At 41.0% G+C, this 25389-nt stretch overlaps 1 protein-coding gene across 1 annotated transcript; it reads left to right on the top strand.

Annotated features, from left to right (window-relative positions):
* Nucleotides 1-210: 210 nt before the first annotated feature.
* Nucleotides 211-1557, top strand: LOC120569484 (trace amine-associated receptor 13c-like). Its single transcript, XM_039817343.1, has 2 exons — nucleotides 211-386; nucleotides 741-1557. The coding sequence occupies exons 1-2, from the start codon at nucleotides 211-213 to the stop codon at nucleotides 1555-1557; spliced, it is 993 nt and encodes a 330-aa protein (XP_039673277.1).
* Nucleotides 1558-25389: the final 23832 nt, after the last annotated feature.

The following is a 25389-nucleotide window of genomic DNA, read 5'->3' on the forward strand; positions in this document are numbered from 1 at the left end:
AAGATTGACAGATATTATTGAAAGGCTTGTGGACTAACAGAGAAAGTGTGGAAAATGACGTAGTGATGTGTAGAAAAAGAAAAGGACATCAGTGTCCATCAGAGACTGAGAGGTAGAAAGGGAGGGGTGGAGACAAGAGTAGAAAGAGATAAATCAGTTGTACGACAGAGATTTCAGCAGAGAGCTGAGGCCTCTCTCATCCTCCCATTAATGACGGAGACACAGGACGGAGCAGTGCTCTGCTTTCCACAACTCTTCAACACCTCCTGTAGGAAGCTGACACCTCCTTGGTTTGAAGTGATGCTCATTCACACTTTGCTCTACTCCATCTCTCTGCTCACTGTAGCTCTCAACCTGCTCGTCATTATCTCAGTCTCCCACTTCAGGCAAAGATTATTATCTCAATAATTCAAGTTTTAGATATTATGAAGACTTTGTGTCATTTTCAGGGTCCTAGTATTGTGCATGCTGGCTTGATGTCTCAATGTCATGGCTTAGTGGGATGATTGGGGGAGCTATTGATGATGCTATTATAATGTAACACCTGTTCTTTTCATACTGTGATAATCAAACTGACTGCTCAGAATAAAGCCTGTTTCTATGACCGATCGAGAAAAATCTCATGAGTGTTTTTGGAATGATTGTTTCTATTGTTCCAGAAAGAAATAACATAAAATGTTTGTTTGTCATTTAGATATGAGGACTTGTTGGTGTAATGGTGCTTTTCTCTTTCCCTCCAGGCAGCTCCACACACCCACCAACATCCTCCTCCTCTCTCTGGCTGTCTCAGACTTTCTAGTGGGCCTCGTGCTGATGCCTGTAGAAGTTCTCCGAAAAACATCCTGCTGGTTTCTTGGTGACCTTGTGTGTTTTCTTTATAAGAATCTTTCAGCCATGATTCCTGCATCCTCAATAGGTGACATGGTGCTCATATCAGTTGACCGTTATGTGGCTATTTGTTACCCTCTGCATTACACCACTAAAGTCACTGTGAACAGAGTTAAACTCTGTGTGTGTCTGTGTTGGCTCTATTCTGTTTCCTACAGCTTTCTCTTTGTGAAGGATAACCTGACTCAACCCGGGAGGTATAATTCCTGCTACGGAGAATGTGTGTTAGTCGTTGACAATGTCTTAGGACCTGTAGATGTTGTTTTGTCCTTTCTTGTTCCAGTTATTCTCATCGTAGCTCTGTATGTGAGAGTATTTGCCGTGGCTGTGTCTCAGGCTCGTGCCATGCGCTCTCACATTACAGCTGTCACACTCCAGCTTTCAGTGACTCCAAAGGCAAAGAAATCCGAGCTGAAAGCAGCCAGGACTCTTGGTGTTCTGGTAGTTGTGTTTCTAATGTGTTTCCTCCCATTATACTCTGTCTTTCTCGCAGGTGACAGCTTGGTTAATGCTCCATCTGCATCCTATGTTATCTTTGTGTTCTATTGTAACTCCTGTCTAAACCCTGTGATCTATGCCTTGTTTTACCCCTGGTTTAGAAAAGCAGTTAAACTCATAGTTACTCTTCAGATCCTGCAGCCTGGCTCCTCTGAGACCAACATGCTGTAGAGATGCTGTGGAGGGACTGAGATCAGACTCAGTCTAAGGATAAATGAATGAAAATGTTCCTGCTGTTCAGTGAGTGAATTATCAAATACAGAAAGTGAAGATATGCTTTCCCATCTTTAAGTCTAAATTGTGTATGATCAACAAATGAAAGGCCTGTGCTTCAGCTTTATCTTGTTGTGTATTTTGTCTCTCTGATGCTGCTGCATTTAAAGAAAGAGTCATAAGCACCATATACTGTTTTTAGGTAATCACCCACTTTAATTCAAGCTTTAAATTCACACATGTATGACAGTTATGCAGTCTTTTTTTACGAGGGAACCTTTTTTTCGTTGTGATAGGAAACATTTGAACCCAACACAACTAAAGATCTACTAAAGCTTGGTATTTATGTGTCTATGTTTGGTGCTGCAAACCATTTAGTTGCAAACAGAAATCACAGGCCTGCTGGGCTGCTGTCTCACTGAGACAAAAAGAAGCCCCTGAACAGACACTCTTTCATGTGGATGTATGTTTCCAGTATAGAAAAAAATCCACTGTTGTGTTTCAGATAAAACTGTCGGTACAAAAACATCATGTTCCCTTTCAGCTTAGGAAGAAAAGTTGTTCTAATCATTTCAGTCCAGTGTCATTCATATTTGATTCCTGTATAATATTAATTGATGATCTGTGCCTTATTTTACTCCTGCTTTAACTCATCACTATATAGTTGCTTCCTCTGCATCATTTGCAATCCATCTGTATTATTTGAACTCTTGTCTAAACTCTGTGATCTATGTCTTGTTTTAGATTCAGATCCTGCAGCCTGGCTCCTCTGAGACCACCATGCTGTAGAGAGTGTTGAGTCACTGAGATCAGACTCGGTCTAAGGATTAAAGGAATGAAAATGTTCCTGCTGTTCAGTGATCAGTTGTTGTATTATGTATGAACAACAATAGATAGACCTGTGCTTCAGCTTTATCTTGTTGTGTATTTTTACTCACTGATGCTGCTGCATTTAAAGAGAGTTATAAGCAGCATATACTGTTTTTTAAGTAATCACATATTTACATATATATGATACACACATTTTTCCCAGGGAAACTTGTTTTTCTTTGTGATAGGAAAATGTCATCCCAACACAACAAAAGAGCTACGAAAGCTTTGTATTCATGTCACTATGTTGTTGAAAGCATCATCCAAGTAATTAGTGTCCATTTAGTTACAGACAGAAATAAAATAGATGCCCTTGACCAACCACACTTTATCATCAGGTATATGAATACATAACTCATGAACAGTAAAATGTGTTTCACATAAAACTGTCAGTATAAAAATATCTTGGCCCCTTTACAAAGTTCTTTGAATCATTTCAGTTTAGTGTAATTTATTTTGATCCCTGTATAACATTTCTTGTCTCTATGACAGTAGTATTTAAAGCACTATTTTTGGCAAAAAGTTAAACAACAGATTATTTGAGAAGACAGGATTATCTACAGGTGATTTTGGGGGTGGGTGGGGGGGAGGTTAAGTGATGGAGTGGAGCAGCAACAGATATGTAATTGCAGATTAATTTTCTGTAGAAAGTAAAACCACCCAGGGACCTCTGCATCATCCAGATAGACAAAGACACATGTGGTTACCGTGTCTCTAAGGTTTCCAAGGCTGCAGGGCATTGATCAGAGTCAGAGACAGAACCAGATACTCTTTTTTTTAAGTATTTTAATTAAAATAAAGTATTTATAATTTTTCAGCAAATAATACAACCAACTTACAAATGACAGCAAAACAAAACACAAAAAGGCAGTTGAAACTAAACTTAAAAGGACAACACCCCTCTGTACCACTATGTTGCTTGTAATCATATCACCTGTGATGTGTTACAACACATGCTTAATGTATCAGACCTTTAATATATGAAAAGAAACTAAATGGAACTTCACTTTAACATTGTTCTTCCTGGCAATCAAATATTCGTAAGATGCAGTCTCTGTCATAAACTGAGTCCAATCTGTGAGCCTCGGCGTGCACGTGCTTTTCCAGTTCCTCAGTATTATCCTTGCTGCAGGGACGAGGCCTGCGGTTATTAGCGCTTGCTGCCCTTTGTTGATTCCTCGTGGCAAAAGTGTGCCATCTCCCAGGAGACAGAACAGTGGAGATTCCGGTAACCTTTGCCCCAACCAATCTCCCTGTTTCCTTAATACTTCTTTCCAGAAAGGTAATACCACAAGACAGTCCCAAAAGGAATGTAGAAATGTACCATTTCCACCCTTACATTTCCAACAGCTTTTATCTTCTACTAATATAAGCCCATTCTGAAAAGTTTCATAGGAGTATAGTAGTATGATTTTTTAATGAGTAAATTTGCTTCTAATATCCCTAGTGGCCCACCCAACCTTGGAAACTATATCATGCCATTTCTCCTTACCTATTTCACATTCTAAATCTCTTTGCCATATTAACTTAAGATTCTCAGTATTCACACTTTGTAATTCCATTATATTTTTGTAAAATGTTGAGGCACTATGCATTGTACTTGGCAAACCAAAAAGGTTTTGCAACATATTGGATTCCTCTACACATCTGTTGAGTGAGAACACACTTTGCACACTGCTCCTTAGTTGTAGATATTTCCAAAATCCACCCTTTCCCTCCAAAAAAAATGTATCCACTAACTCCTGATATGAAAAAAGACTGAATCCTTATATAGATCATCAATCACACATATACCGTTCCTCTGCCAAGAATCCCAACAAAATGAGCGTTTACCTATCCTGATAAGTGGATTATCCCATATGGAAGAATACCCCTGCTTGTAATGTGATTTCCCCATCAACCTATGCACTTCAGACCACACCCCTTGAGAGTGCTTCAGAATGGGATTCGCCCCCTTCTACCACCCTAATCTGAGAAAGAGCCTGTATGGGTCTGGAGGGAGTCACCATGGCCATTTCTATATTTATCCAATCCGGTTGATACTTGTAGTTAGCCCAATGCCTCACCAGCTTAGCCAATTCAAAAGCTAAATTATATATTTCTACATTTGGAAGGGCCAAGCCCCCCTTTTCCCTATTAGAACATAGCTTTTAATATTAATCCTTGGCTTTTTCCTTTCCACACATAACTCTCTTGACCATTTTATTATATGGGGTTTATATGCCACTAGGAACCATTACTGGCAGCATCATTGATATATAATTAAATTGTGGCGCTATTAACATCTTAATGGTATTAATTTTGCCCCACAAGGTGAGGTTAATTATCTTTCATCTTTCCAGATTATTTTTCATCTCTTGAAGTAATGGCATTAAATTAATTTCTATTATATCTGGCAAATCAGCAGTTCACTTTAATCCTAGGTATTTCATTCCCACTGGGATCCATCTAAACTGAAATTTAGAGATCTCTGACTGAGAGCAAGACCTAGATACAGGCATCACCTCCGATTTCTGCCAATTAATTTTATAACCAGATATCTGAAAGAAGGTTTCAATCTTATGTAGGATTATGGGAATAGAATTAGCCGGGTCCGAAATAAGCAGCAAAATATCATCCGCATATAAAAACAATTTATGTTCCGTCCCACCACACCACACCCCTTTAATATCTGTATCTGCTCTTAGAGCCACAGCTAATGGTTCCAGGAATATGGTGAAGAGCAGCGGACTCAATGGGTCCCCCTGTTTCTGGCCTCTCATGAGGCCAAATTATGGAGATTTCAGGCCATTAGTTAGAACAGATGCCTCAGGAGACAGGTAAATAATCTTAATCCATTTAAGGAAATCCCCCCCGAATCCAAACACCCTCAGTGTATAAAAGAGGTAAGCCATTTCTACTCTGTCATACGCTTTTTCTGCATCCAACGAGAATGCTCCGGTGGGCGTGTCCGCATCACGACTTGCCCACATAAGATGTAGCATCCGCCTAACATTATCTGATGAAGAGCGCCCTTTGACAAAGCCCACTTGATCTGCATGCACTATATATGGCATAAATCTTTCAATTCTTGTGGCAAGCACTTTAGTAAGAATTTTGCCATCAACATCAATTAAACTTATGGGTCTATAGCTCCCCGGGTCTGTAGGGTCTCTGTCTTTCTTCAGGATCAAAGTAATTAAAGCCTCATTAAACGTATCTGGTAGTTGCCCCATATCAAATGACTCTTTATATACTTTTGTCAATATGGGTGCCAATAAGTCAATATATTTCCTATAATATTCAACTGGTAACCTGTCTAGCCCCGGTGACTTTCCTGTTTTCAGTGACGCTATTGCATTTCTAACTTCACCTTCGGTAATACCTCCCTCCATCTGTGCTACTTGTTCTTCTGACAGTTTTGTGATATTTAAATAATTTCTCATAAAAGTCTTTAAATACCTCATTAATGTCCTTGGTACTTCTTACCAGTTCCCCACTTGTAATTTTAATTGCCAGTATTATAAAGCTAGCATCTTGTTTTTTTAACTGCCTAGCCAATCATTTACTGGCCTTTTCCCCACTCTCATATAACTTACTTTTCATCCTAAACATAGGATATTCTACCTTTTTACTATATAACTCATTTAACTGGAATTTTAATTCACACACTCTTCTCAAACGGTCCTCAGTATGATTATCAACCAGCTCTCTTTCTGCAACCTTCAGCTGGGTCTCCAATCCCAGCAATTGTTTTTTACTGTCTTTCTTCTTCTTACTCGAGTGAGCTATTATTTTGCCTCTTATATAGACCTTAGAGGCCTCCCACACTGATCCTAACCTCTCAACTGATCCTATGTTGGTGTCAAAATTTTTTTTTAAGATCTTCCCCAATAAATTGACAAAAGTTTCATCCTGAAGCAGTGATACATTCATCCTCCATCTATTAGATTTAATAACGTTTATACATAAATGCACCCCCCATTGCACAGCCGCATGATCTGTTAATGCAATGGGTCCAATTGTACAGTCTACCGTCCCTTCTACCAGGTCATTGGATATCAGGAAATAATCTAAGCGGCTGTGACTTTTATGCATATTTGAATAAAACGTATATTCTCTATCTTTGGGATGTACTAGCCTCCAGATATCCACCAGGCCCAAGTCCCCCATCATTAGATGTATGGCTTTTCTGTCTCTTGGCATACTATTTGTGAAGAACGTTTTATCTAAAACCCCGTCTTGTACCTGATTATAGTCGCCAGAAATTATAGTGTGGCCGTCCACTATTCCCCCCATCATCTTATTAACCTCATGAAAAAAGGCCGGCTCTTCTTTGTTTGGAGCATAAATATTACATATATTAACCTTAACTCCATTTATTTTGGCCTCAACACAAATTATCCTCCCTTCATTATCTTTATGTTGTTTCAACATAACAAAATTCAAACTTTTATGTATAAGTATTGCAACCCCACATTTACTGCTAGTATAAGAGCTATAATATACCTGTCCCACCCACCCAGTCTTAAATTTAGCTATTTCTGTATCCACAAGATGTGTCTCTTGTAGCAGAGCCACATCTGCTTGTTGAGATCTAAGATAGGACAAACATTTCTTCCTTTTAGCAGGGTTATGTGAACCATTTATATTCCAGCTTATAAACCTTACCAAATTAGCCATATCTTAAGCCCATTTATACTCCATCGTATCGAGTTATCCAAAGCCTACACATTAAATAATCAATCACATCACTTAATGCTAACCATTTAGGGTGTTGTCCAACTGCCAACCTTACCAAACAAAAATAAAACATCAACATATAATATGCCCCACATTTTGCACACAAAGTACTCTTCAACAAAACCAGAAAAGAAAAAGAAAGAAAGAAAATAACATCCATGGGTGGGAAAAAAACCATCCACCTAAAAACCTTAGATGCAAAACCCCCCGCTCCTACCTCCCTGTTATCCTGAAGAGAAGGAAAGGAAAAACAAAAACCTCAACTGGTCCGTGAGTTGCGTTCAATGACCAACCCAAAGAACCCCCGCCAACCCCCTCACACCATTATTCAGAACTACTATCCCTTTTACCAATGCTTTCCAACAGGTAGCATCGGACTGCCACCTACAGCCCCCTTGGATGAAATTCAATGCCATCCCCGTTTATCATTCACAGTTAACAAGCTTACACCACCCCACTTAGAACATATACATTTAACTATTTAACGTTTCCCACAGGTCAGAATGAAATCCTTCCCTTAAGTCTCAGGTAGAAACAGAGCCAGAGTAGCCTATATCCGTCATCAGGCAGCCTGTCAACAGTCTGTCATCCATTTGGCATATTCATTCTTGTTCTCCATCCTGCGCGTCGCCGGCGCTGGAAGCTCCAGCAGCCTCTTTATTCAGAAATGCCAGTGCTTTGCGATGATCATCAAATCTCATCCTCTTTCCTTTCCAGGTGAAGCGCATTTGTGCTGGTGGTGCCACTGTAAACCGCACGTCCAAAGAGTGCAACTTTTCCTTCACCTCCGAAAACTTTTTCCTCCTTTCCGCCCACTCCTGTGGTAGATACTGGAAAAAAGAGAGCTTGCACCCTTTCCACTCCACTCCTTGCCCTTCCCTATACTTCCGTTTAGCGGTAGCGAACACTTTCTCCAACTCCAAGAAGCACAAGAAGCAGATGACAATGGGTCTCGGTGAGCGATTTTCATCCACCACTGGTCCACCGGGGACCCGATGCACTCTCTGTAGCTGTGCTTGATTCACCGGCATGCCCACAGCCTCGACAATGATGTTCCTCACACATATCTCCAGTTTGCCCTCTTCCAACTTCTCTTTCAAACCAACCAGAACCAGATTTTGGCGCCTGTCCCGATAGTTGGCATCCTGCTGGGCCGCCTCAAGCACTGAGAACTTCTTGACATTTATCTCCACTATTTGCCGAAGGCCAACGTTCTCATCTTCCAAATCAGATATCCTACTTTACACTGCTTCCAGACGCTGTATGACGCCATTAACATCTGTGTGGAGATGTTCCCATTCTTGAACTTTTTTTTTACAAAGTGCTCGACAACATGTGTGTCTGTGACCTAAATGAAAATGAACGATGCCTCCTCATATGATGGAGTCTGGCGTATACCAGGAGACCAATGTCAATGCCCATTCTAGATGGATTTTGGAAAAAACAAATACCTGTTTTCTGAACAAGCGTGATTCAATGGTTTTGTTTTGAAGGACGAAGTTACTTTAGGAAAAAAGTATGTAATGCAGGACTCGGTCGAGACCAACTTTAATATTTGGCGAGACCAATGGTCCAAGAGAAATCTGTAGCCTCGGGCTACAGCACTGCAAGGTGTGTGATGGATGAGTTAGTGGCAAACATTTACCCACATCCCAGGAGAAATTTGTGTTCTCACATTTCAGTTAAATGAACGATTTTGGTTTACTTATATTACACAACGTTAAAGGAGGGATGAAAAGGTTTTAGCTGCTGAAGATTTAATTTCTCAACAACCCTTGCTGCCACTAGAGGTCTCAGTTTGCCACTAATTGGTTTAGGTGAAGGCCTGTTTTCTCTGTCAGTTTCCTATCAACACACCCATGTGGGGCCCATATGGGTTGGATATGGCTGCTGAGTGGGCCCCATCTGGGCTGCCCAGATTAGGTCCCAGTTAATTTTGCCACTGAAAGAAATATTAACTCACGCATTGCCCACGAGCACACAAGGTCCATATAATCTAACACAAAACTGGGAACTAAACCTATACCCAGATCATTTAGGGGGAGGCTGACAGTTGGTGCAGTGTGATAGCCTTGCCTACCAAATTGCTCACCTGTCCTGAGCTCTGCTGTTATTTCAGGATAACCTTCCCATTCATGTCCTGGGGTCTCATTTATAAAACTGTCCGTAGGATCCATACTATAAGTGTACGTGCGCCCAAAAGCCCAAATTGGCGTACGCCGAAAATAAGTCAGATTTATAAAACCGTGTGTACGCACTGCAATGTTCCCTTTGTAAATCACAGATTGACTACACGTGTGCGTACGTGGATCAACCTCTTATCCCGCCCTGTACACACCCATTTTTAAGCATAAAGAGTCAATGTAAAGCACCTGGTGAATGCTGATCAGTATGTTAATGACCCTGGCAGTTGTTCTTCGTTACACCGAATCATGCCGAATCATGACGACTGGCGGAGAAAAAAAAAACAAAAACTCTCAGACGCTCGGGAAGTGCTGCCAATTGAATTATAATTCCGGCCTGCTGTCGCACAGTGTAGGGAACCCTGATCTATAGACTACCTTTATTAATAAAATCTTCCAAATCAGCAGGCATTACGGTACTCGGGGACAGCTTCGATATACCAGACATATATAATAAGATTTAACAGAACTATATATTATATCCAAACAAGCCTTCATGATGAAGTTGAAGATTATATATAATATTTATTTTAAAAAAACACTTAGCTGTCTCACATTTCCCTCTGGAAACAGCCGGTTTCACCCAGAGTGGCGAGGACCTGTATTTGGACCGGGATGGCACGGTTCCGGAGCGTTGCCCTCTCTATTGGACCCAATTCAGTACATAGATCCAAGAGCGCAGCTATATTATTGTTACAGCTACATTACTGTTACAGCTATATTAGAGAATTTAAATCGGCACATGAGCCAGTCATCGTCATGGTCCCTGAAATCTCTTTTTCTCCTGATTCTTCCATTGGGGGTCAGTTCTCCTGCAGGGCCAGCAGGGCCATCATGCAGCATTACGCACGGGGTCACCGCAGTATTTATATGTTTAGCCTACAACAATTTGTGATTGTTAACACCTTGCTAAAATCACAGCAACAACTAGTGGTATCCCCCACCCCGAGATACAATTTGAAATCGAAATGTAATAGGCAAACACACGTTTCTTCATGCAGGTTTGTTATGAACAGTAATAAAGTTCGGACTGATAATGAGGACATAGAGCATAACGATTGCGTGATAGCTTAACGGCTGTATTTCCAGACTTTGACATTTGATGATAGATGCACAGTTTTATTTAGTTATTTACACTGTGTTCTGCAGTTATATGCTAGAGTATTTGATGCTATCCTGTATTCCATGCAGTCGGGCCATCTCATCTTCCTGCGCTCCGTAGCGGAAATGTGACGGCGAGACAGCGCTGATTATATATTAAGAACGAGTTTTGATTTAAGATTTGAGTTGGAGGTGTTTATGGAACAATTATCATTCAATTATCACTCAGTACAATCTTCATGATAGGGTGTGAAGAAATGTGCGTGAGGCATCAATACTTAACCATATTAAGAGTAGCCTAATCGTTATTCCCACATGCGCTTTCTGCAGTCTGACTTCAGTTCACCACCTCACCATCTGTGTCGCCAATTCCTATTTTGTCTCCAAAATGTGCGTACGCATGGGTCAGAGTTTGCGTGGAGGACCGCACATTCTCCCGTCAAGTTTGTTTTTTATAAATCACAACCTTTGCGTAAGAAGTGGCGTACGCACGTTTTCAGCCCCGTTTTGTGCGTACGTCACGTTTATAAATGAGACCCTAGGCCTTTTTGAGTGCATCTCTCACACCCATAATAGCCCGTATGGCCTTTCCAGCATCACAAATAAAAGCATTGGGTAATGCTACCCTGAAATGTACACCATTGTACACAATACCACTCTGAGAAACGGCTTTCATATTCTTGCACGTTTGCAGGTTTGGACGCACCTGAGTACACTCCAATTACAAACACACTACACCCTGGAATTTCCTTAATCCTACCCAGAATAGGCCACAGACTTAGCCTGATGTGGTCCTACTCAGATTCTAGTCAGAATATGAGTCTGAAACCGCTCCATTGGGCTGTGATTATGGGGCGTGCTCCAACCGAACCAGGAAAAAAATGCCTCTGCATTCATTGGATAGACCTACAACCAATCAGAGCAAAGGAACTCAACTCAACTGTCAACAGAACTCAACACTGTGTATTGTCTCCATAGCAACCACTCTTTGCACAATGCATTCGTTCTAACTTCCGACTTTTGGACTTTTTTGAAGCTGGATATATCATTTGTTGCGTGTAAATATAAATGTGGATAACGTTAGTGATAGTGACATGCTTGCTTCAGTTGCATTTCTAGAGATGAATCGGCGAAAACACGTTTTATTTCTCTGATTCACGGCTTTGTTCTAGCGCCGCTGGGCGCTCCCTCTCTTCAGTCTCTCTCTATGTCTCTCCACCAAATAACGCTCTCTCTCTTCAGTCTCTCTCTATCTGCTCCACCATATAACGCTCTCTCTCTTCAGTCTCTCTCTATCTCTCTCCACCATATAACGCTCCCTCTCTTCAGTCTCTCTATCTCTCTCCACCATATAACGCTCCCACTCTTCAGTCTCTCTCTATCTCTCTACACCATATAACGCTCTCTCTCTTCAGTCTCTCTCTATCTCTCTACACCATATAACGCTCCCTCTCTTCAGTCTCTCTCTATCTCTCTCCACCATATAACGCTCCCACTCTTCAGTCTCTCTCTATGTCTCTCCACCATATAACGCTCTCTCTCTCTTCAGTCTCTCTCTATCTCGCTCCACCATATAACGCTACCATGCTTTCGGGCAGTTGTTGAGGCTCCTCCGCTGAGGATTTTAAAATGAATGCGCTGTCGATATCTTCTGTAACAGACGCGATGGTGGAATCTACACATCTCAACAAATTCAACCCAAGCGTTCTTTGGTGACGTGGTTGATTCTGTTACTGTTGATCATCTGTCCGACAATCTGATTGGTCCGAACAGATCCTGTTCGGGCAATAATTGCTTCTCAATGGAGCGACTCCAGACCGAACTTCCCGACCTCGAATTTTGTGGGCGGGGCTAAGTTCGGCTGGGATCCAGGCTACCACAGACTCCTACTGGAGCTACGGAATAAGGCCAATCCATCAATGTTCATTCAAAGTGTGAGAGTATCAGTCACATTTGCTAAATGAACTAAAGATGTTAGTTCAGCTATGAGAGCATATTTGATTCTAAACTGGTAGGAGGACCCCCCCAGCCATATTCGTCACATTGCAAGATGTGTCACTGAACATAAGAATTCTGGCATCCATTGGGATATCAAGGCCCTTCCTCCTTAGGATTTGAAGTGCAGACAACGCTGTTTGTGGTACGTTGAATTCTGCAGCCCACTCTGCAAGCCCACACCAATCATCATCATTATCATCTTCCAAGTCAGAACATTCATCTCCATGCAAATCACAGTCACTATCACAACCAGGCATATCACCTGGCACCCAGTTTTCAGAATCCAAATCATCAAATGAGGAAATGTTAAAATCATTAAAAAAATCTGAGGACTATTCATCTTCTAAACCATTTGATGAATTCTGAAAACAGTTCAATGTTCCTCCACTTTTGCTGATATTTTCCTCCTTTTAATTCTTTCTGAACACTTAGTTTTTAGCTATGATTACAGGGGATCGGGAATGATAAAAGCTAGAGTACAATTGCAAATAATATAGTTTGTTGAAGCTGGTATTAATGTGGCTGATTTTACCAACTCTTCTTCTAGTAGCCTTCAATGTGATCAGAACATTATTTGAAAGATAGCATTAGTCTCTGTTAAGGCCTAATGCTTAGCACTAGCACGGCACCCCTTCTCCAGAATGGACCTACCAGCCCACTCATTCCTAGGCCCAAACAATGACACAGCAGTACTCAATGGCACGTTCGAGAAAACCGGAGGGAAGGCAACAGATGAGAAACAAGCACACAATAGGAAAACGGCACATGGAGAAAAAGTGCTAGCCTCAGTGCTTCAGCCCCGTGGAAGTGAGATCATTAATGGATAGAAACCCTAGCTGATAAAACTTTGCTGACATTCACATGGACTTTCATCAGTGTTTTTGCTTTAACTGTGAATACAACAAGTGCAAACATTAAAATGCAACCAGCTGGTAAAAGCGGATAAATGGGCATTATACAGTTTTTAACAGCTTTCTAACTATGCCTGTTTGACTGCCTTGCTAACAAGTTCACAACCAAATCCCTCTAAACTATATCTTTAAATCAACTACTCAAAATAAGCTCAAAATATTATTGATATTGACTTAATAAAAGAAACTTGTCTGTTCAATGCCACGCTTTAACCAGGTTTAATTACCAAAGCTACACAGATACCTCACTGGTTTACATTCGCTAAAAGCTAGCTAGTTCCTGTCCTACTAATACTACTACTACTAATACTCTCCAAAAAAGCTTTTGGTTAACATTATGCAGTAAAATAAAATAAAATCATCCCCTGTTTATTATAAATCAAGGCAGATTCTTACCTGCCTTTTGTCTAGACGACAGCGTCTTGAACTTGAGGATCCTTAACAGACCGCCAATGTGGGGCCATACAACAAAGCCCGCTGGTGGTTTGGGTCAAAATAACACGTTACTTTTCCTCTGGTTAAGCAGGTGACGTTGAATGTGACAAAATGGAGGGACCCTGTGTGTGTGTGTGTGTGTGTGTGTGTGTGTGTGTGTGTGTGTGTGTGTTGTCTTTTAAATATCTTGAGAACCGTTCATCCGATTAACATCACACTTGCTTCCTGGGTATGCAATGAACTTGTGTTTCGGGTTAGTTAGTTATTTAGCGTTAACTTTGAGCAGTTTGGAGAGCGTTGGATATTGGATATTAATAAACTATGAATAAAATTAAAAGTACCGCAAAATAAAGTTTGAGGGAAAAACAACACTTCCATTAAGCTGGTTTCGTTAGTCATTTTGGGGTACAATGGTTCTGGAGAAAGCTACAAGCAGCAATAGCACAGGCCAAGCAATCGGCCCGTTCCAAACAGGCACATTTTGAACAGCAGAATAATCTGCCCCTCTGGCTTGAGTATTTCTTTAGGTCTCCAATTCTCTCTCCATCTGAAGAGGACGAGGCTCTCTGTCCATCAGCATCACTTGCATGCCATGACGACATTTGGTGTAGCTGTATTGTTGTCTGTTTGGAAACTGTATACTTTTAGAGTCTTAGGGCTTAAACTCACTGTGTTGTGCCATAAACAGGTTGAATAGATAAATAGGTGAAAATCTGTCATAAATTTGGAGAAAAACAGTAGAGTTGTGACCCTGGGAGGAAACTAGGAGAGGGCAATGAAAAACAGGAGTCTCCCGGAGAAAATGGGGAGGGTTTGCAAGTATAACTGCAGAAGTAGACAAAGTAGTTGGCAAAAATATTAGTGTTGCTACCAGCCCTGGAATTCTCAATATATCATCATACAAGTGTTTATTTAACGTGATAATTGTCTTTTGTCTTATTATATTCCAGTAAAGAAACATAAATCTATCAGCAACACTTCTAAATTAGTTGTGTTTTATGTTGTTGACGTTGGAAGATGATGGCATGTGGCTACAAGTCGCTCATCAGGATCTTGAAATAGACTTGTCTTCTGCCAATTCTGCTAAGATCTTGGTTTGTGTTATTAGCTAACTTTGCTTAGTAGTTCTGTAAAGTAAAAAAAATAAATCACCCTTTATTTTCAAATGGTACATGAATTCCAGTCTTCTGGATGACAGTGTTTGTTTGATGAATTTGAAGACACAACCCTCTGCTGGATAACACTTTGCTTTGCTTTGATAATGCTTTGCCTTTTCCCCCTAATTTTCATGTAGGAGCATCATAGGAAGTGCTGAGATCACCTATGGGGCAAGGTGTATCCTAACTTTAAGAACACCAAACATAAAGTAAAAGTGAACAACCTCAGTGATACCCATCATACAACCAGGGCCTGAAATCAACACCCAACCACGTGCCAAATGCAGGTGAATTTTGCCATTGAAAAACTGGATGGATGGATGGATGGATGGATGGATGGATGGATGAAAAACTGTCAATCTACCTGCCACATTGGCTGGTAACCAATAAGAATTGAGTGACTCAGATGTTTCTTGCCAATGTTTTTCTTTCACATTTTTAACCAAGTCTGCCATATTCTTTGGATTTGAGCTCTAAAATGTGGCGGCACATCACTGCGGTGAAGAGGCTAAAACAAGCAGCCAACAAAAAGATTAGGTGATTAGATAATTCAGAGAAAGTAAACAAAATACATTTAACTTTATTTGGTCAGAGCTGTTACCTGCAACGGGAGAAACACATACTTTGTCTTATTTAATTTATCCTGATCAATATAGTGTAGAGACTTCCTTTTTTGTTGTCTAGAAGCAGAGAAATGCGTGATTTCAACGAGGTTCTCTGACAATTGTGGTTTAGTAAACCGGCCGTGAGGACAGGGACTTTTTGGAGAGTTTGCACAATAATTCCAGAGCAAGAAATCCACAATTGAAGTGCTATTTACTTTGTTCGGTCATCTTTTCATACTAAAAAAAAAACATGTCTTCATGTTAGCCGGATGCCATCTTTGATAAGGGCACTTTGACGGACAGCTGGCTTGACCAATGACATCAAGTCATTTTGGGGGATCGAGTTTACTCAACCAATAGAGAGACCTTACAGGAGGGTCTTATTTACTAGGACTGTGTGTGTCTGTTGGAAGGCAGAGGATAGAAAGAAAAGAAATGCCAGAATGAAGCCTGGAGGTTGAAATGAGTGTAGTTTGGCCTACTGATGTCAAATAGCAGACAGATAATGCTCTGGGCCCTGGGCCCAGTTTTTTTTTGTTGCCAACACCTAGAAGAACACGTTTTAAAAGCCAAAAGGAAGTCATTATTGTTCTTTGTGTGATTTCAATACATTTCTGTTTAGTCTTTTCTTTTGTCTCTATAGTCATATAACAATTTACACATGTATGTGGCATCCTTGCAGACTGCATATCCTGACAGCCCAGGTTCTCCTGAAAGAAATGATGTATATAACTTGATTGTACATAATCGTTAACTTGACAGCATTTAAATGTGTATTTTTGACAAGTTCAAGAATGATACAAATGCTTTTCCTGTGTTTCACTTTAATTAGGCAAAACAATGGCTGTTAAAAAGCCTGTGTGGCTGGTGGACAAAAAAGTTAACTTCAGGCCCTGCTTACTACCATATGGTATTAAAAAGAAAAACTGCATTAAAACAAAGTAGTCTACAGCAAGTTAATGAGGCAAAGTTTGTGTGTATGCTACAGTATGGTGTCTTAATGAGCAGAGCTAAAACTGAAATGCTAAAACTCATCTCCCAATAGATCAGTGTTTGAAGGGCTAAATGACCATTTACTTTGTTGTGTATAGTGGGCTTCATCAGACACTCAAACAGTTCCCAACAGGTCCCGTGAGATTTAATCTGCCCTCTCTATGAACAATGTTTTGCAGCCCATTAGTGGCTCCTAAAGGCGGTGTGCTGAACCCCTCTGGACAGGAAGTTTGTTCACACCTGCATGGGTTAGTCAGGTGATGACATCTCGACCAATGAGGTGTCTCTGCAATCAGAGGTGTGAAGACAAACAAGCATCAGCATGAACCCATCAACATGTGATGTCATCATTACTGAACAGGACTGTTTTTTCAGTTGATATTGTGTCTGACAATGCACTAATTTAATCAATTGGATTTTTTTCTTGTTTTTTTTAAAGTAAAAAGGGATTCAATTAGCATGTTTAATGTGAGAGGGGTTGCTGCCAGTCACAAATCCACAGAGAATGATCTCCTGACTGTGCAGCTCCTCTCAGCTCTACAGAGTGTTTTTAACTCACTGGTATTTTGGTTTTAAGGCCCAAACCTTTACTGCTTTTGTTCACTCCCACAGCTTTAATAATAATAATAATAATAATAATAATAATAATTCCATACATTTATACAGCGGTTAATCATACACTCAAAGCGCTTCGGGGGGGACCATGCTCTTCCACCACCAATAGGCCTTAAGATGTCAGACGTTCACCTCTCATCAGAGTCCATTTCAGGACTCTAAAACCCACTGTACCAAAGAGTTTGGTGTAGCTCTGCAGCAAATAGACAGTTAGAGACCAGCTGGTGAATAAAGTGGAGGATTTAGCAGGTAAAGAGGTTTGTAGTGCTGTTGGAGTACACCAAAATGTACAGAAGAGGCCATATGAGCAAGAAATTAAATACCAAATTCAGTGTAAGAAAGCAGGTTGGGGTGGTGGATGGGTCAAACAAACACAGGACTTTCATCCAGGAGACCAGAGGCCCGTTCCAGAAAGCAGGTTTAGTGAAAACTCTGAGTTGGTTAACCCTGAGATGAGGGAAACTCTGGGTTTTCTGTTTCAGAAAGAGAGGTTACTATGGTAACTTCACCTCAGAGTCAGTTACTATGGTAACTGAGTCTGTGAACCTAACCTGGTCGGGAGAAGGTTTTCTTCAAGAAACCTCGAGTTTCTCTCAGTCTCCTCCCTCTCAGAGGGAGAGGAAACTCATTTCCTCATTCATTCAGTCTGTATCAGGCGCATTTTAATGCAGTTTGTTATCTGCATGAATAAGGCAGACTATAAAATGTTTTTTTTCTCAAACATGTCATGTTCTTTTGTCGACGATCCCGTTGATGAAAAAGCTGTATTAATTCAGAGAGTTTACGTCGGGAGATGATATTGAGTCTTGACTATAGATGTTTTTTCATTTCCACATAACCGATTTGAGTGGTATTTTTTAATCAGTCTATTAGATATGTAGATACCTTATCCTTCCACTAGTTCAACATCGTGGACAGGCTTTAACATCCCAGCAGATTCTTTGTGTCACATTACGTTTTTTGCAAACGGCAGTTTTCTTTCTAACGGCAGCGGATCATACTGTAATAGTAAAGCCACTGTATGTAGAGCCGTCAGAAAAGTGTGATCGCTCTGAAACGTTTTTTAAACGTGATCCCTTGACACAAACCAGTGAGAGCCATTAAAAAGAAATAAATGATTATACTTATAGTTCTGTTAATGATCATGGTGCTGCAGCCTCAGAATGGGAATAGTATAGTTTACTTTTTCGCCCGCAGGATTGCACCTGAATAAAATTATAGGTGTAGCCTACAATTCCAGTTTTCACCAGTAGCCTAATATTATAAGTTAACTGTGATTAAATATGAAATTAATACACTGTTAATGCGTACGCATTGACTCGAGCAGCAATTTTCTCCCACACCAATTCTCTCTCTTTTGCAGCAGCAGCCGCTGTCTTGCTTTTTTAACGAAATGAACGTTCAGACTCGCTGTTTGTGCGCATGAGTATTTCCGCCGACCCGTTTGTTTGTGGTTGTTACCATGGTGAATCGTAGAATCTTGGCTCCATTCATACTGCCTTATGTGCACGCGCGTATTCCTGAGTGAACCTACTCCGAGTTGACTGAACCAACTCAAATCAGCTGTTCTGGAACCGAAAACTCAGAGTTTCCATCTCAGGGTAAATCAACTCAGACATCAGGGTTACACTCAGAGTTTGTTAAACCTCCTTCCTGGAACAGACCTCAGGGACTGTATCCTGTTTGACAACAAAAGTAGTGGGGCTTATATATTATATGTTATTAATTCATATAATGCTCCTATGGGTCGTATTAGAGGGTAGGAATAAACAACCTATATTGTAATTTGGTTTGGACAACATAATCCTACTTGTTCTGGTTCTGCATCTTTTGGTTCAGTGAGACTGCAATGGAGGGGACGGAGGGGAGGTGGGAAGAACCGACATGTACTGGAGGTCAGGGGAACAGTGTTTATCTATAATTGTCCCATTATTACAGCGGTTCTCATGCACGTACATACAGAGGCCCCCTCCTCTTCTCTTACCGGAGTCCTCAGTCCTGTCCCAGCGGAGCAGAGTGCAGCCTGCTAGCTGCATGTTAGCATCAGGTATCCCCGGGAGAAGCCAGGTTTCAGTGATAATCAAAACACAGCAGTTACGAACATAGCGATTTCCAGCGAGATGTAATTCCATGTTGTCCGTTTTATGCACCAGGGATCTGGCATTGGAGAGATACGGCTCAATAGAGGTGGTTTGTGTGTTGTGCTAGCTTTAGCATAATACCGGACCTGTGGCCATGCTATTCCTCTCCCTCCTCTCTGGCTCTGGCGGGTGTAGTAGTCGTAAAGCAATTTGTGAATCTTGCGAGATCTGGCGGGACGCCACCTCCCAAACTTGCATTGCTGGTTTTCTCAGAGGCATCCCTCCCCTGCTTTGCTATCGGGATGATTTGCCCTGCTACAAGTTTGTTTACTATCAAAATGACTTCGAACGCTGTTACAGTGCCTTGCGAAAGTATTCGGCCCCCTTGAACTTTTCGACCTTTTGCCACATTTCAGGCCTCAAACATAAAGATATAAAACTGTAATTTTTTGTGAAGAATCAACAACAAGTGGGACACAATCATGAAGTGGAACGATATTTATTGGATATTTCAAACCTTTAAACAAATAAAAAACTGAAATATTGGTGCGGCAAATTATTATTCAGCCCCCTTAAGTTAATACTTTGTGCCACCTTTTGCTGCGATTACAGCTGTAAGTCGCTTGGGGTATGTCTCTATCAGTTTTGCACATCGAGAGACTGACATTTTTGCCCATTCCTCCTTGCAAAACAGCTCGAGCTCAGTGAGGTTGGATGGAGAGCGTTTGTAAACAGCAGTTTTCAGTTCTTTCCACAGATTCTCGATTGATTCAGGTCTGACTTTGACTTGGCCATTCTAACACCTGGATATGTTTATTTGTGAACCATTCCATTGTAGATTTTGCTTTATGTTTTGGATCATTGTCTTGTTGGAAGACAAATCTCCGTCCCAGTCTCAGGTCTTTTGCAGACTCCATCAGGTTGTCTTCCAGAATGGTCCTGTATTTGGCTCCATCCATCTTCCCATCAATTTTAACCATCTTCCCTGTCCCTGCTGAAGAAAAGCAGGCCCAAACCATGATGCTGTCACCACCATGTTTGACAGTGGGGATCGTGTGTTCAGGGTGATGAGCTGTGTTGCTTTTACGCCAAACATAACGTTTTGCATTGTTGCCAAAATGTTCGATTTTGGTTTCATCTGACCACAGCACTTTCTTCCACATGTTTGGTGTGGTTCCCAGGTGGCTTTTGGCAAACTTTAAACGACTTAATTTTGGATATCTTTAAGAAATGGCTTTCTTCTTGCCACTCTTCCATAAAGGCCAGATTTGTGCAGTATACGGAATTGATTGTTGTCCTATGGACAGAGTCTCCCACCTCAGCTGTAGATCTCTGCAGTTCATCCAGAGTGATCATGGGCCTCTTGGCTGCATCTCTGATCAGTCTTCTCATTGTATGAGCTGAAAGTTTAGAGGGACGGCCGGGTCTTCGTTGATTTGTAGTGGTCTGATACTCCTTCCATTTCAATATTATCGCTTGCACAGTGCTCCCTTGGGATGTTTAAAGCTTGGGAAATCTTTTGTATCCAAATCCGGCTTTAAACTTCTCCACAACAGTATCTCGGACCTGCCTGGTGTGTTCCTTGTTCTTCATGATGCTCTCTGCGCTTTAAACGGACCTCTGAGACTATCACAGAGCAGGTGCATTTATACGGAGACTTGATTACACACAGCTGGATTCTATTTATCATCATTAGTCATTTAGGTCAACATTGGATCATTCAGAGATCCTCACTGAACTTCTGAGAGAGTTTGCTGCACTGAAAGTAAAAGGGCTGAATAATTTTGCACGCCCACTTTTTCAGTTTTTTTATTGTTAAAAAGTTTGAAATAGCCAATGAATTTCGTTCCACTTCATAATTGGGACCCACTTCTTGTTGATTCTTCACAAAAAATTACAGTTTTATATCTTTATGTTTGAGGCCTGAAATGTGGCAAAAGGTCGAAACGTTCAAGGGGGCCGAATACTTTCGCAAGGCACTGTATATTAAGGTTCAAATCTTGCATAGTATGCCTTTTAAATTTTGTGTTTTTAGCTAGCTTCAGGCACCAGGTGGAGTGGTTTTCCCCGCCGGAGGGGGCGGGACTTACATGCACTGTCTCTATGGAAGGATGGAAGTGGGCCATAGAAGGATGTGGTTTGCCATTATTCAGATGACAGACAAACTTGTCTGTAAAAATGGTTTTGACCGGCATGCACCACATGCAGCCCACACAAATAGACCGGCCCACTGCATTTTTGTCTCAGTGCAGACAAAAATGCGTTTGTCCACCTATATAAATAATAACCCCAATTTCAAAAACAATGGTGTATTCCTTTAAGACTTATTTAGGACTTGATTAAAGAGGACACGGTCACAACACTGACTGATGCTACTGCAGCATCTAAGCTAACCTCTTTAGGAGCCTCCATTGTAGTTTTAAACACCCCGCACACACATCTGAACCGTACCCGTAGCTGCCGGTAGCTGATTGGCTGGGCCTCGGTGGCTCGGACACCAACCATAGAATGAAATTATAATGGACGTAGCATCAGTGGCATCACCTGTTGGTTTGTGGACTGCCATAATGAAGCCTGGAGTTTTGCATTTTGGCAAAAACATTTGCAGAAGAGGGCAGAGACGTGTATGGTTTCCATTGGGCTGCACTAAGAAAAACGGTAGAGAGGGAAATTTGGTGATTTTTAACCAGTTGACACGAGTCATCAAGCAGACTTTTGCCCAGACTGGTCTCACTGAATTCCATAAAATGGGCACGGATTGGTAACAGTTCATTCCGTGGTGGTGGTACGGAATGTGTGAAAATTCCATGTGACCCCCACGGAAATCAATGTCAATGTAAAGTCAATGAGAAGATGACGTAGCACGGTAGTGAGCAGTATGTAAGGCCGGAATTCCGCGTGAGGAGGTTGGTTGGGATGGTGGATGGGTAAAACACAGCACTTTCACCTACGAGACCGGAGTTCGTGTCCCGCGTGTGGCGGTTTTTTTTTGTGGTTGTTTTTTTTTATAAGCATGTCCCGCATGTGTCACAGAACCGTAAGCCCACCCACGACCTTTTCCTGAACCCAACCGCTCCGTTCTTCTTGCGTGTTACGTAAGCCCGTGTTTCTTTTTCAGCGATCCGTGTTCATTTAACAGAATTATTCCGTGGCAGTTTAACGGATTTTGTTGCAATTCCGTGAAACTGCCACGGATTTAGAGTTAAGGGCCCGTGTTCATTTTACAGAATTCTGGGCCGATTGGTGGGATAGCTATGGAAAAAGTACACACTGTGATACTCTGGTAAGAGCAATTAATGATCAACCATGTGTCCAGATAATCTAAATAGCTCATGTTACTGTATTGTGTGAACACTTAACTTCTTTTAATATTGGATGTGGTGTTTTCGGTAAATGGGACGGTAATGTTTCACCAAAACAAGTTCCTTCCTGATAGTATTTTGCAGAGCCACCTTCACGTCCAAAGCGTTTATTTCTACTATCCCAGAATGCATCTGTGTTGTAGGCAGACCTTACTCTACAGGACTGTGGAGATAGAGCTGGCAATGTGAGACTACTGTTTTAGTAAGTTGAAATGTAATCTCTAGGACAATAATAGGACCAAGGAAAAGGAAACAAGGGTAGAGAGTTACAAAGGAGAGATTGGATAGAGAGACAGTGAAGAAGGCAGGGTTACACAGAAAGTGATGAAGATGATGGTGGGATGTGTAGAGTGAGGAAGGAGGGGCATCAGAGTCAAACAGGGACTGAGAGGGAGGAGGGGATGAAGAGAATGTGAGAGAGATAAATCAGTTACATGACTCCGGTTAGTTCAGAAAGCTGCCAGAGCTGCAGCTATCTGCAGATCTCTGCAGATGGAGGTTGAGGACAGAGCCCAGCTCTGCTTTCCACAGTTCCCAAACACCTCCTGCAGGAAGCCCTTGTCTCCTTGGCCCCAAACAGTTACCATCATGCTGTACTCCATCTCTCTGATCACTGTGACTCTCAACCTGCTCATCATCATCTCTATCTCCCACTACAGGCAGATATTAACTTCTCATCTTCTCTCTACAGGATGTGTAACTTAAAAATGTCAACAGCTGCTGTACATTTAGAAGAATTGTCTTTGAACTAGAACTGAATGATGATGCTCTAAATGTCTGACTTTGATACCAGAGACTGTTGTTCATGTCCTCTCTCTTACCAATACTAAGCATTGCTATCTGTCCACTGTGACCTCAACCAAGTTTTTTGGGGGGTTATTCAAACTCATATGCATCTTTATTTTTTATTTTGAATACTGGTTTTAGTTGTTCTGTCATTCTTGTTGGTGTAATGGTGCTTTTCTCTTTCCCTCCAGGCAGCTCCACACACCCACCAACATCCTCCTCCTCTCTCTGGCTGTCTCAGACTTTCTAGTGGGCCTCGTGCTGATGCCGGGAGAAATCCTCCGAAAAACATCCTGCTGGTTTCTTGGTGACTTTGTGTGTGCTATGTATACTCTTCTTTCAACCATCATTACCTTATCCTCAGTAATTGACATAGTGCTCATATCAGTTGACCGTTATGTGGCTATTTGTGACCCTCTGCATTATGCTTCCAAAGTCACAGGGAGGAGAGTTAAACTCTGTGTTTATCTGTGTTGGCTCTATTCTGTTTCCTACAGCTTTCTATATTTAAAGAATCTCCTGATTCAACCAGGGAGGTATAATTCCTGCTACGGAGCATGTGTGTTTTTCGTTGACAATATCTCAGTGACTGTTGAGCTTGTTTTGATCTTTTTTCTTCCAGTTACTGTCATCATAGCTCTGTATGTGAGAATATTTGCCGTGGCTGTGTCTCAGGCTCGTGCCATGCGCTCTCACATTACAGCTGTCACACTCCAGCTTTCAGAGACTCCAAAGGCAAAGAAATCCGAGCTGAAAGCAGCCAGGACTCTTGGTGTTCTGGTAGTTGTGTTTCTAATGTGTTTAAGCCCATGTTACAGTTTAATTATTGCAGGTGACAACTTGATAATTGCTTATTTTGCTTCATTTGCACTATTTCTGTTCTATTGTAACTCTTGTCTAAACCCTGTGATATATGCCTTGTTTTACCCCTGGTTTAGAAAAGCAGTTAAACTCATAGTTAATCTTCAGATCCTGCAGCCTGGCTCCTCTGAGACCACCATGCTGTAGAGAGTGTGGAGGGACTGAGATCAGATTCTGTCTAAGGATAAATTAATGAATATGTTCCTGCTGTTCAGGGAGTGAGTTAACAATAATACAAACAGTGAAGACATACTTTCCTGTCTAAAAGTCTAATTTGTCAACAAATTCAAGGCCTGTACTTCATCTTTATCTTGTTGTGTATTTTGTCTCTCTGATGCTGCTGCATTTAAAGAAAGAGTCATAAGCACCATATACAGTTTCTAGATAATCACCCAGTTTAATGCAAGCTTTAAATTCACACATGTATGACACTTATGTAGATTCTTTTTATTTCTAGGGAACCTTTTTTTCTTCATGATAGGAAACATTTCATCCCAACACAACTAAAAAGTTACTAAAACTTTGTATTAATGTCACTATGTTTGGTCAAAGCATCATCTTTGTGATTTGTGTCCATTTATTTGCAAACTCTTTATTGGCTCCTGTTCCACGTAGAAAAGATGCCCCTGAACAGCCACACTTTCCCGTCAAGTATGGAAAAACATCACTTATGAACAGTAATCGTGTATCACATAAAACTCTCAAGTACAAGTACTTGACAGTACAGAAAGACAAAAAGATCTTGGCCCCTTTACAAAGTTGTTTTAATCATTTCAGTTTAGTGTCTTTCATATGTGATCCCTGTATGACATATCTTGTCTTTATGACAGAATTATTTAAAGCACTATGAAGTCCTGTGGTGAGAAGTAAACAATAAATTATGTGAAAAGACAGGATTATCTCCAGTTCATCAGATCATTGCAGTCACATTTCCAGAGAAACATGTAATCATAGGACAGAGAAAGTTAAAATTACACAAATCATGTAAAGTGTAATGGGTTGCAATTTGAAATCAGTTTTATTAGAAAATGATCAGAATTATTGTCATTTATTTAATTTGACATAGCATAGTGATTTGTTGAAAAATTACATGAAGTATGATAATAAACA

Source organism: Perca fluviatilis, chromosome 12 (genome assembly GCF_010015445.1).
Source record: "Perca fluviatilis chromosome 12, GENO_Pfluv_1.0, whole genome shotgun sequence".
Taxonomy (NCBI): Eukaryota; Metazoa; Chordata; class Actinopteri; order Perciformes; family Percidae; genus Perca; species Perca fluviatilis.

Excerpts from the sequence above, each read along its gene's own strand:
- LOC120569484 (XM_039817343.1), top strand. The coding sequence starts at position 211 with ATGACGGAGACACAGGACGGAGCAGTGCTCTGCTTTCCACAACTCTTC. Across the intron at positions 387-740 it reads ATCTCAGTCTCCCACTTCAG|GCAGCTCCACACACCCACCA; the intron begins GCAAAGATTATT and ends CTTTCCCTCCAG.